The sequence below is a fragment of the Oncorhynchus clarkii genome, chromosome 4 (assembly GCF_045791955.1).
Source record: "Oncorhynchus clarkii lewisi isolate Uvic-CL-2024 chromosome 4, UVic_Ocla_1.0, whole genome shotgun sequence".
Lineage (NCBI taxonomy): Eukaryota > Metazoa > Chordata > Actinopteri > Salmoniformes > Salmonidae > Oncorhynchus > Oncorhynchus clarkii.
In genome coordinates this window covers 14,466,297-14,478,925 of record NC_092150.1, presented here as the reverse complement: position 1 = coordinate 14,478,925, position 12,629 = coordinate 14,466,297, and the positions used below count along the sequence as shown (strand labels likewise).

Sequence of the window (12,629 nt, the reverse complement as noted above, 5' to 3'; positions counted from 1 at the left end):
GAAAATGTCCTTCTGCATCAGTTTCTTATTGGTCTAGCTCTTATAGGGGACAACAATGAAAAATATACTATATTGTAATATTCCTCAATGTCTCAAAGCACCTATGGCATCTCATATGTGGTCCTAGCTACTATATGCAGATCGTTTTGATGATTCACATATTGAAATACATCATAATGTTTACCAACAGTGAGCTTGTAGTCATTTTACAGGGAAGAACTGGGCCAGAGGGTTGCTGGCATCAAAATCTCTGGTGCCATCTACTGCTGTTGTGCCCTTGAGCAAGGCACTTAACCCCTCATTTCGGTGCAAGAAACAAGCATTTTGCTACACCCGCAGTAACATCTTCTAAACACGTGTATGTGACCAATAAAATGGGTTTGATTTGATAATGCTGCTCTGGATGATCCTGTGCTGCTCTCAGCTTCTCATGTAAGTATGGGCTAAATTCAATCCGTATCGCCATAATTTGTCGCTATAGCGCAATTTAAATTTAAAGGCAATGTTCCCACTTTTGAGGAGGCTGCATATGTCAGCTCAATCGGAGCGCTGGACTACAGCGATACGGATTGTATTGAGACCTGTGTCCAGCGGGGTTGGGAATAAGACGGAAACAATGTAATGTTCTGATACACATTTGACAGTAGGTTATTGTTGTTTAACAGTCTCCTCCCCCTGACAATTATTTCATAAAGCTTCATGCGTACCAGTAATCATAAACTGTACTAGATCTCACCTCAGTTCTGTGGGAATTGTCACCAGCATGTTCCATTGAAATCACCAGTGTCACGACATACATTATTGCTTATAAATTAGAGATGAATATTCCTTCCTCTTTTGTAGCACAAAGTTTTGGTACGGTAGTTCATTTCAACATACAAAAAAACAACAGTATCAATACAGTACATCTGAATGTTACTGTGTATAAAAATGAGATATGAGAAAATGTTTCTATTTTCCTGTTGACGGACATATTATGGCAACAGTTCTCCAGCTGAGTGAGGTTGTCAGGGTGGTTGTCCTTCAGTCTGCACTAAGATGGATTGCCCAGTAGAGGGCTGAAATCGTTCTACCATATCAGTGTCTCCATGAAAATAACAGTCTCTCCCTTCGATTCACATGTCCACAAACTCGTACCCCATGGCTCGTACAAAAGAAATTGAGGCATTTGTTAGGACTGGTTAGTTTCTTTCTCTATCGGTGTGGGAAAAGGAGTCTTATGAGAAAATAGCCATTTTATTGTTACTCCAGAGTTGACTTGAACTACTGTGTTAGTAGGTTATTTACGTAGTTATAGGTCTTTTAGAAAATGTACAAAAACGGAATGTTAAGATTGTTTAGTCTACATTCTCATGTCCATCTGAGAACCACAGGCCATACGAGAGATGGAGCCTGGTTAAGTCCATCTGCGCAGGGCCAATGAGGTAGCCAGAGAAGCCAAGAAGAGCGCCACCGATAGGCTGATCTCTGACGCTCCTCCACAGTCCTTGGCATTTTCCTACAATCATCAAGAAGACCATTTCAATATTAACACAAAACGTCGTGGAAACTGCTGTGACTTCACCTCTACTGCTTTATATTGATTGACACAATATTCTACTTCGCCTATTTATCTGTAGGACTTGAATTCAATTGAAATTGAACAAACACTTCTCTCTTTCAATTTCAACATGCCTGCAATGCAACTGTAATGAGGTCAATATTATGCCATTATACCACCAGTTAAAAAGAGAGGAGGAGGATGGCTGACCTTAGGATGGTAGGCATGGCAGGACTTTGGGCGCCGCCGGACTTTCTGAGATTTCATCCTGTTACACTTGACTGATGCGTTGTATTTGACCTCTTTGGGCTCCAGAGTGATGGAGGAGTACTGCCGGGAGCAGTCACAGTCCGCCTGAACCACCATCAACACCAGGTTACTGTCAGGGACTGCCTGCACCACAAACATCCTGCCACACAAAATATTAAGTTAACATTACATAGAATTATATAGTAATTTAAGGTAACACTTTATTTTATTTTTAGTATCTCTGTGTAACATCACTCCAAACATTCTGGAACACAACACATTCATTTAACATTCCATTATGGAACACAACACATTCAGCTATCAATACATTGTGGATACATTGAAAAAATATGTTGTCAAAATGCAGTTCAGATAATTGCAGGTAGGTATCATGGCCACAAGATGACGCCACCACTGTGGAGTTGACTGAGGAGGTTTCTTACTTCTGACAGCGTCCACATTTGAGGAGGCTGTTGGTCTCTTTGATGGAGTTGTCCAACATGAAGCCAGGGTACTCTGTGTCACAGGGCTGCAACGCGTCGGCCCTCTTTGCTTTATGGGCTAATGAGGATAAAGTAGTTTGTTTCAAAGACACACACACACACACACACACACACACACACACACACACACACACACACACACACACACACACACACACACACACACACACACACACACACACACACACACACACACACACACACACACACACACACACACACACACACACACACTTCCTACCCAGAAGTAGGCACCCATCCGAGAGCTGTGGAGCTCTACTCACATGTATGGTAGCCAGCCTTGGCTGTGTTAGGAATCCAGGTGGAGAGGATAGGAGATGGAGGGGCACCATTCACCATGGAGATGAACATGTCAATGGGATTGGCATACAGACAAACGATAGCCATGGGGGACAAAATGGTTGGGAGAAAGCAGTTGGATGAGAGAAATGGTTGGGAGAAAGCAATTGGATGAAGAGAAAATGAATTGTGAACCACGAGATATGGTATGAAAATGAATTGTGAACCACGAGATATGGTATGAAAATTAATTGTGAACCATGAGATATGGTATGAAAATTAATTGTGAACCACGAGATATGGTATGAAAATGACAGGATGATTCATCAAATGTATATGAAAGCACAAACATGTATTCAGACTGTTATACAGTCACCACTAGCCTTAGTCACTGCTACTACCCGGCTACCACCTGGTACTCAGCCCTGCACCTTCGAGACTGCTGCCCCATGGACATAGTCACTGCTACTACCCGGCTACCACCTGGTACTCTCCCCTGCACCTTCGAGACTGCTGCCCCATGGACATAGTCACTGCTACTACCCGGCTACCACCTGGTACTCTCCCCTGCACCTTCGAGACTGCTGCCCCATGGACATAGTCACTGCTACTACCCGGCTACCACCTGGTACTCTCCCCTGCACCTTCGAGACTGCTGCCCCATGGACATAGTCACTGCTACTACCCGGCTTCCACCTGGTACTCTCCCCTGCACCTTCGAGACTGCTGCCCCATGGACAGAGTCATTGAACACTGGTCACATTAATAATGTTTACATACTGTTTTACCCACTTCATATGTGTATAATGTATTCTAGTCAAGTCTCATCTTATATAACTACTGCTGTACACACCTTCTCTATTCCTATACTGTCCATACTGTCTATTTACACCATTATTTGTATATATATATTTATATTCCAGTCTCTGACTGCTCCTTCTGATATTTCTTACTTTCTTATTTTTCAGGATTATGTGTGTATTGTTTTATTTTATATTACCAGGTATTGCTGCACTGGTGGAACATTTTGCTGCACCTGCGATAACATCTGTAAATCTGTGTATGCAACCAATCAATTTAGATTTTATTTTAAGTTGGTGTAGGACTCTACCTCCACATCCAAACCTCTTTGCAATGGCCTTTGTCACATAAAGTATTGAGAGCATTTACCGTCTACAACGTAATCCGAGTGCCACAGCCCACAGAAGTTGAACTCCAGTAAGAACCTGTACAGAAGCAGAGTTGTTGGGAGAGAAAATGAAGTGTCAAAAACAATTCAGTTCAGTTCAAAACAGCATTACACTAGAGTGATGACAAACAGCATATACAGACCATTTTTCATAAACTCAGCCTGAAAAGTGCATCTCACACTTACATCAACATGTGAGAGAAGAACCATTGAATCACTGCAGCAAGGCCATAGAAAGGCTACAGGAAAGAGAGATAGAGATACAGAGTGAGATACAGAGTGTGAGAGAGAGAGAGAGATACAGAGAGAGAGAGAGAGAGAGAGATAGAGATACAGAGAGAGAGAGAGAGAGAGAGAGAGATACAGAGAGAGAGAGAGAGAGAGATACAGAGATAGAGATACAGAGAGAGAGAGATACAGAGAGAGAGATACAGAGAGAGAGAGATACAGAGAGAGAGAGATACAGAGAGAGAGAGAGAGAGAGATACAGAGAGAGAGAGAGAGATACAGAGAGAGATGCAGAGTGAGAGAGAGAGAGAGAGAGATACAGAGTGAGATACAGAGTGAGATACAGAGTGAGATACAGAGTGAGATACAGAGTGAGATACAGAGTGAGGGAGAGAGAGAGAGAGAGAGAGATACAGAGTGAGAGAGAGAGTGATATATAGAGAGAGAGAGAGATACAGAGTGAGATAGAGAGAGAGAGAGAGAGATACAGAGAGAGATACAGAGAGAGAGAGAGAGAGAGAGAGAGAGAGAGAGATACAGAGATACAGAGATACAGAGAGAGGTAGAGATACAGAGAGATACAGAAATACAGAGAGAGAGAGCGAGAGAGAGAGCGAAAGAGGGAGCGAGAGAGAGAGAGAGAGAAAGAGTGAGAGAGAAAGAGGGAGAGAGAGAGAGATACAGAGAGAGGGAGAGAGAGAGATACAGAGAGAGGGATACAGAAAGAGAGATACAAAGAGAGAGATACAGAGAGAGAGAAAGAAAGATACAGAGAGAGAGAGTGAGAGAGAGAGAGAGAGAGAGAGAGAGAGAGAAAGAGAGAGAGAGAGAGAAAAATGAAAGAGAATAAAACATAGGTAACCCAAGTGAAAGAGAACAAGAAGAGAGCATCTGTTAAGTAATTATATTATACAACCAGCAGGCAGCACATAACAAATGTTTCAGCAAATAGTGACTTCTTCAGGGTTAAGAAATATTGATAAACATGACTCACGCTGAGCAGAGGGCGAGCACTACTGGAATGACTGTGTCCTGATCTGCACATTCCCTGGTAGTCATACAACGACACCCTGTTGGACACACAACGATTAGCCTTTTACTGCACTGGGCTAATTCAGGGTCACACAGAGTGTTTCTTGGTAGTCTTAAACAAATCTACTTTGAAACAAAAATGTGCACACCTCACACACATGGTTATGGGCTTAATGAAAATAAGACATGTGTACCATGTCACATATAGAGTTGAAATATATTCAATGTTGAGTTTGCATCCTAATATGACACTTTATATACATCCCTGAAGACTGAAATATTACAAACTGTTTGATGTAGAAACACCAGATTTTCAGCGGTAAAGAAAGTTGATTAATTATGAAATTCTGAAGAATATTAATACATTTGACTGCAGGAAAAGGTCTACGAAGTTAGGGATTACATAACCTTGCACAATAGGATCAATCAATGGTATAATATCGTAATGTAGCTCCTCTTACTTCTTGTACATGCCCGACTTAATCAACGCTGCCATCACAGACCCGTCCACTTCCCCAAAGAAACGTCCGACCTGTAGAGACGATGACAGGAGGGGGTTATATTCAGAGATGACATCATCTAGGTCTACAGAGCCTTCTGACTCTACAAGGGATCTCTTTAGCGTAAGAGAGATGGAGCCAGAGGGAGATTGTGTAACACCAATAATAGCCTTCAGTACCTGCTTCAAATCTGCATGACCTAGCACAAACTCCCATAGCAACACCATCAATTAGACACAGCCACAAGAGGCTAAACGTAAGATACCCTCTTGCTCCTTACAGTATTCTGTACCTCCATGTATTTACCTGTTACTATCATGTACTCTATGTTAGTCGTTTTACACTTCACAGGGTGATACTGTTGTCTGTGAATGAGTGTCACATCTTATTTAACATGACAGAAAGGTTAACCTCATATACAGTACAGTATACACTCCCCTCTATCTGTCTTCTCTTACTGTAGCACATCCCTGTACTCTGAATTATTCAAGGTCACTTTGTTTAAGCCACACTGTCCAAGTTTCCAAGTCATCCTCCCTCCTCTTCCCGTTTCTCTCTAACTGCGGCTGACACTTTATTTCAATCTCAGGGAGAAGGGAAGGAGACGAATTTCCCTGTGGCTTTTTAAGAGATACAGTGTTTGCCGAGTGTCTGTCTCTGTATGTCTGTGTGTGTCTGTGTGTCTGTGTGTCTGTGTGTCTGTGTGTGTGTGTGTGTGTGTGTGTGTGTGTGTGTGTGTGTGTGTCTGTGTGTGTGTGTGTGTGTGTGTGTTTGCCGAGTGTGAGCTCTGGTCCCTGAAGCCAGAGCCCGGGATGGAACTTGATGCTCTATTTACCTGAAAGAAATGCAGTGAAATAAAAACGCAACAACGTTTCGGTGCGAAACTTGGCAGGCAATGCATCCATCCTAGGACAGGAATCTAATGCAGAACCAAAACAGCAGTGTGTCCTCCATCAAATCTATTACCAACATACTACATGTTGTGTTGTCAGCATCTAGACTTTGTTTCTGCTTAGTCACACTCTAGTACAAGCTATGCACATCAGAAATTCTAAGGAAGTTGGTTATGACCCATTTCTTGAAGGCAGCACTGTACTCCTGCCGTTTCCTGAATGATTAAATATTTACAGAGCTCTGCCTTAGCCCAATCCCTCTCTCTGAATAAAAAGGGGGAGCACTTGGTGTTCCCACAAAACTTTGTCAAAGTCCTAACCTCAGCAAAATGTTACGGGGTAGCACTTTATCATAATATCTGCTTACTAAGGTTTGCTTTAGTGCCTTACTGAGACATAAACATATTGAATTAAGAGGGAAAATGTAAATATGTGCATCCTTGGTTTGGCCTGAGTAGTCTTAATGTCAGTAAATGTTTTATTTAATCGGGACTGGCAGTGATGCAGTAGGAATACGTATACACTGACAGGCTGAACAAGATGGTGTGTGTGTGTATGTTTCACTCACCTCCAGCCCACACTCCTCCTTAACCCCAAAGATATCTTTTTTTTCATTATGAAATTATGACAAATATTAATAACATTCCACCCATGAGGCCAACAGATTGTGATTTGGTCATTTGACTGCAGGAAATGATTCATTTAATCTGCAGTCGTTTTTATCAAAGGGGTTTTAGTAGGCCATTGTAATCCCCAGGTACATGCATGATATAAGATTCCACACTGACTACCCACTATAATGTGTAGTATAATAGGGTCTTATAGCCCCCCACGGTCATAGTCTACAAGTGCATTCTAAGATTTAAGGGCCCAATACCCACCACACTGTTATGCTATGAACACTTATGTTATGAACACTGCCATGGCCCTTGTCCATTCCACCCCACTAATTCTCAGTAATACGGTTAGTCCAGTCCTCCCTCTACAGTGAAGTCAAGTTAAGGTGGCATGGGCTGCTTGGTACCTTTAGCTCCAGTTAGTGATAAGGTGGCTGCTTACTGTCTTTAGCTCCAGTTAGTGATACGGTGGCTGCTTACTGTCTTTAGCTCCAGTTAGTGATAAGGTGGCTGCTTACTGTCTTTAGCCCCAGTTAGTGATAAGGTGGCTGCTTACTGTCTTTAGCTCCAGTTAGTGATAAGATGGCTGCTTACTGTCTTTAGCCCCAGTTAGTGATAAGGTGGCTGCTTACTGTCTTTAGCCCCAGTTAGTGATAAGGTGGCTGCTTACTGTCTTTAGCTCCAGTTAGTGATAAGGTGGCTGCTTACTGTCTTTAGCCCCAGTTAGTGATAAGGTGGCTGCTTACTGTCTTTAGCTCCAGTTAGTGATACGGTGGCTGCTTACTGTCTTTAGCTCCAGTTAGTGATAAGGTGGCTGCTTACTGTCTTTAGCCCCAGTTAGTGATAAGGTGGCTGCTTACTGTCTTTAGCTCCAGTTAGTGATAAGATGGCTGCTTACTGTCTTTAGCCCCAGTTAGTGATAAGGTGGCTGCTTACTGTCTTTAGCCCCAGTTAGTGATAAGGTGGCTGCTTACTGTCTTTAGCTCCAGTTAGTGATAAGGTGGCTGCTTACTGTCTTTAGCCCCAGTTAGTGATAAGGTGGCTGCTTACTGTCTTTAGCTCCAGTTAGTGATAAGGTGGCTGCTTACTGTCTTTAGCTCCAGTTAGTGATAAGGTGGCTGCTTACTGTCTTTAGCTCCAGTTAGTGATAAGGTGGCTGCTTACTGTCTTTAGCTCCAGTTAGTGATAAGGTGGCTGCTTACTGTCTTTAGCCCCAGTTAGTGATAAGGTGGCTGCTTACTGTCTTTAGCTCCAGTTAGTGATAAGGTGGCTGCTTACTGTCTTTAGCCCCAGTTAGTGATAAGGTGGCTGCTTACTGTCTTTAGCTCCAGTTAGTGATAAGGTGGCTGCTTACTGTCTTTAGCCCCAGTTAGTGATAAGGTGGTTGCTTACTGTCTTTAGCTCCAGTTAGTGATAAGGTGGCTGCTTACTGTCTTTAGCTCCAGTTAGTGATAAGGTGGCTGCTTACTGTCTTTAGCTCCAGTTAATCAGCCAGTTCTCTGCTAATTCCTGTAAGAGGGATTAGGACCATAAGGGTCCTATGAGTGCTCCAGGTGTTGTTTTGGCCTGTTACTTACTGCCTCTCAGTGTCCTCTTCTCTCTCAATTCAGTTAAATTCAACAGACTTTATTGACATGGCAAGTTAAATTAATTACATTGTCAAAGTACACATACTGTATGAAGTGTCTCTATGGCAATTCAGATGGCTGATTGAGGACCTTTACTCTGAAGAATGTGTTTGTTTTCTACGATTGTGTTTTTTTCCCTCTGTTTTGCTTTTCGTAGTGTATTGATATATATATATATATATATATATATATATATATATATATATCAATACATATATATATATAATAAAATATATATATATATTTTGTAATTACAGGGTTCATCTGTAAAAGAGACCTTGGTCTCAGCATGACTCCCTGTCAAAATAAAGGTACAAAAAAATGGTTGGACTAACAGTTAAAAAGTAATACTAATAACAGGTGTAGTAGCAGTGGAAGTGATATTAACATTAACAGCAACTACAGCAATTGTCATGAGAATAATATTAAATTAAAGTAATGTCAGTAGGCTAATTGTAACATGGCTGAGAAGCCACATGGCATGGTATGAAAGACAAAACACAACGCCAAATACCATTGTTACATTGTACTTTTCACTGGCTGTCTCTCAGGTTGTGGCTTTATTATACACAATTGGCTGACAAAACTGCACATTTTGGCTGAAAATAGTCTGGGTAGCCATTTGATTAGATGTTCAGGAGTCTTATGGCTTAGGGGTAGAAGCGGTTTAGAAGCCTCTTGGAACTAGACTTGGCGCTACGGTACCGCTTGCCATGCAGTAGCAGAGAGAACAGTCTATGACTAGGGTGGCTGGAGTCTTTGACAATTTTTAGGGCATTCCTCTGACACCACCTGGTATAGAGGTCCTATGCTGGGACGTTCATACTACCCTCTGTAGTGCCTTGCGATCAGAGGTTGAGCAGTTACCATACCAGGCAGTGATGCCTCTCAATGGTGCAGCTGTAGAACCTTTTGAGGATCTGAGGACCCATGCCAAATCTTTTCAGCCTCTTGAGGGGGAATAGGTTTTGTCTTGCCCTCTTCACAACTGTCTTGGTGTGTTTGGACCATGTTAGTTTGTTGATGATGTGGACACCAAGGAACTTGAAGCTTACAACCTGCTCCACTGCAGCCCCGTCGATAGAATGGGGGCATGCTCGGTCCTCTTTTTCCTGTATTCCACAATAATCACCTTTGTCTTGATCACTTTCGGGGAGAGGTTGTTGTCCTGGCACCACATAGCCAGGTCTCTGACCTCCTCCTTATAGGATGTCTCATCGTTGAGGGAGAGGTTGTTGTCCTGGTACCACACCGCCAGGTCTCTGACCTCCTCCCTATAGGATGTCTCATCGTTGAGGGAGAGGTTGTTGTCCTGGCACCACACGGCCAGGTCTCTGACCTCCTCCCTATAGGATGTCTCATCGTTGAGGGAGAGGTTGTTGTCCTGGCACCACACGGCCAGGTCTCTGACCTCCTCTCTATAGGATGTCTCGTCGTTGTCGGTGATCAGGCCTCATCGGTAAATTTAATGATGGTGTTGGAGTCGTGCTTGGCCATGCAGTCATGAGTGAACAGGTAGTACAAGAGGGGGCTGAGCATGCACCCCTGAGGATCAGTGTTGAGGATCAGTGTGGCGGATGTGTTGTTACCTACCCTTACCACCTGGGGGTGGCCCGTCAGGACATCCAGGATCCAGTTGCAGAGGGAGGGGTTTAGTCCCAGGGTCCTTAGCTTATTGATGAGCTTTGAGGTCTGAGTCTTTGACACAGTGTAATGGGAAATGCAGCTCTGTCTCTACCTCTCCCCGGGGGCAGAGTGAGCACAGCCCGTCCTCTCTGGGCAGCCAGGTTTGCCTGTGATGACTGGACTGAGCAGGCTGTGCTCACGGAGGCTGTTCTTTCTTCCCCCCCCCCCCCCCCTCTCTGCCACCCCCCCCCCCCCCCCCCTCTCTGCCACCGCATCTATCTATCTATCTATCTATCTATCTATCTAACTATCTATCGTTGTTATGGAGACACCTGCGCTGAACATGCCCTCTAAGAAATGTGTTAAGATGCGACCACCTGACCTTACGTGTATTTACATGGTCAAGCCGACCAGATAGTGATGATATAAATGATCCCTCCCTTGGTCTGCTGATCTGCTTATCAAACGGTTCAACGTGTTCATTAACCACAGTTATCATTCATTACATAACAAAGCATGTACGATGTACTAGACTAGATGTGGGTTATATAAGAGTTGTCAACTGGTGTATCATGGTGGTGTTAGCTGAATGGATTGGTTTGATCTGTTCGGGTCACTGGGTGGTCATGCTGTCAGACCCTTACCTCTGACCTCTCTTTAGAGACTATGATGAAGCCGTTGCTGTCCACAAGGAAACAGTTGACATCCTGGAGGAATAAGAGACAGGACATTAGTTGTAATGGCACTTATTCAATGATGATATTGACATTCATGAATTCAATGGGAACTGACTCAAACACTGCAGAACAGGCTCAGTACTTACAGTGCTCTGGCAGCTGAGAGGGCAGACACCTTCCACGTCAGTACACTGGAGACACAGACAGACAGACAGACAGACAGACAGACAGACAGACAGACAGACAGACAGACAGACAGACAGACAGACAGACAGACATAAAGGTCAAGGTATTGAATAAGGTGGACCACCTCTCAGATTCACTTGAATCATGTGACTGATAGCTGTATATGGATTTGGAACATATTAACCACCATAACAACAACATAAACATGACTGGTTCAACAGCCAGTCAATATGGTGTGATAACTTCTACACTCTAGAGAGGAGTTCATGTACTGTATCAACAGAAAATAAAAAGGTCACTGTTTACGTACGTCTGTGTCAGCGGGCTGTGAGTGGACGTGAGAGACAGAGGTAGACCAGGAGAAAGACAAAGAGACAGAGAGATGATAAGCTATTACCACTTAGCAGATAGTCCTAAATATACAGACAGTATGTAGGATCATTTGCTGCTGATCATTTCAGACGTTACTTTACGAAAAATGTACCGAACCCTACAAAAATGTCCATTAATTATAATACACATAATAGTTCACATTTCCTGTTTCTACAGGATTATTTTCCTGCGGTAGCAAACTGGCTCAAATTAATATCCTACATCTGTAGTGATGTCACACATTGTGTGTATGTGCTCCCTGCACAGGAACTGATCCTGTGACCTTGACATTGCCATGCTCTTACCAACTGAGCCAGAGATGGATTTGTGTCAGTAGTGTGGTATGTTGTTGGGGAGCTGTCTGTGTGTGTCTGTGTGTCTGTGTCTGTGTTGCTCCCTCACCTGAAAGGCAATGGTCCATAGCCTCTTCTCCAGCATCTCCAAGGACATCTGCACCCCAATGGCTAAAAATAGAACATACACACAGGTCAGTTGAGAAAGGAAAACATGGACTCTGCAAAAACCCTGAAGCCTAATTTACTGTGTCCGTCTGTGAGAGACTATTGAGAGGCTGGGTGGGTGTGGTGTTGGGCATTATAGTGTGACAGGAAATCAATCAGGCCTTCAGTTAACCTCTATGCAGTTTGCACAGTTAGCACCAAGCTGCTGCTGTTTGCATGAAAAATGCACACTGTGGTACCACTGACGGGCTAGCGTGTTTATTATCTAAGCATAGCAGTGGTGGAAAAGGTACCCAATTGTCATACTTGAGTGAAAGTAAAGATACCTTAATAGAAAATGACTCAAGTAACAGTAAAAGTCACCCAGTAAAATACTACTTGGGTAAAAGTCTAAAAGTATTTGGTTTAAAATATACTTAAGTATCAAAAGTAAATGTAATTACTCAAATATACTTAAGTATCAAAAGTAAATGTAATTACTCAAATATACTTAAGTATCAAAAGTAAAATCATTTAAAATTCCTTTTATTAAGCTAAGCAGATGGCACCATTTTCTTATTTTTTAAATATACCGATAGCCAGAGGCACACTCTCCAACATAATTTACAAACGAAGCATGTGTGTTTAG

At 42.9% G+C, this 12,629-nt stretch overlaps 1 protein-coding gene across 1 annotated transcript in view; it reads right to left on the bottom strand.

Moving 5' to 3' along the window:
* Nucleotides 1–8: 8 nt before the first annotated feature.
* Nucleotides 9–12,629, bottom strand: part of LOC139407502 (voltage-dependent calcium channel subunit alpha-2/delta-4-like) — a 73,597-nt gene continuing 60,976 nt past the window's right edge. The window contains exons 26-37 of the mRNA XM_071151294.1: nt 11,943–12,004; nt 11,479–11,493; nt 11,129–11,173; nt 10,950–11,012; nt 5,503–5,573; nt 5,004–5,079; nt 3,968–4,020; nt 3,763–3,818; nt 2,577–2,597; nt 2,233–2,350; nt 1,751–1,949; nt 9–1,498 (exon numbers count right to left, since the gene is read on the bottom strand). Of these exons, the coding sequence (XP_071007395.1) occupies nt 1,397–1,498; nt 1,751–1,949; nt 2,233–2,350; nt 2,577–2,597; nt 3,763–3,818; nt 3,968–4,020; nt 5,004–5,079; nt 5,503–5,573; nt 10,950–11,012; nt 11,129–11,173; nt 11,479–11,493; nt 11,943–12,004 (881 nt within the window). The 3' untranslated portion in view covers nt 9–1,396. The remainder of the gene's footprint in view (nt 1,499–1,750; nt 1,950–2,232; nt 2,351–2,576; nt 2,598–3,762; nt 3,819–3,967; nt 4,021–5,003; nt 5,080–5,502; nt 5,574–10,949; nt 11,013–11,128; nt 11,174–11,478; nt 11,494–11,942; nt 12,005–12,629) is intronic.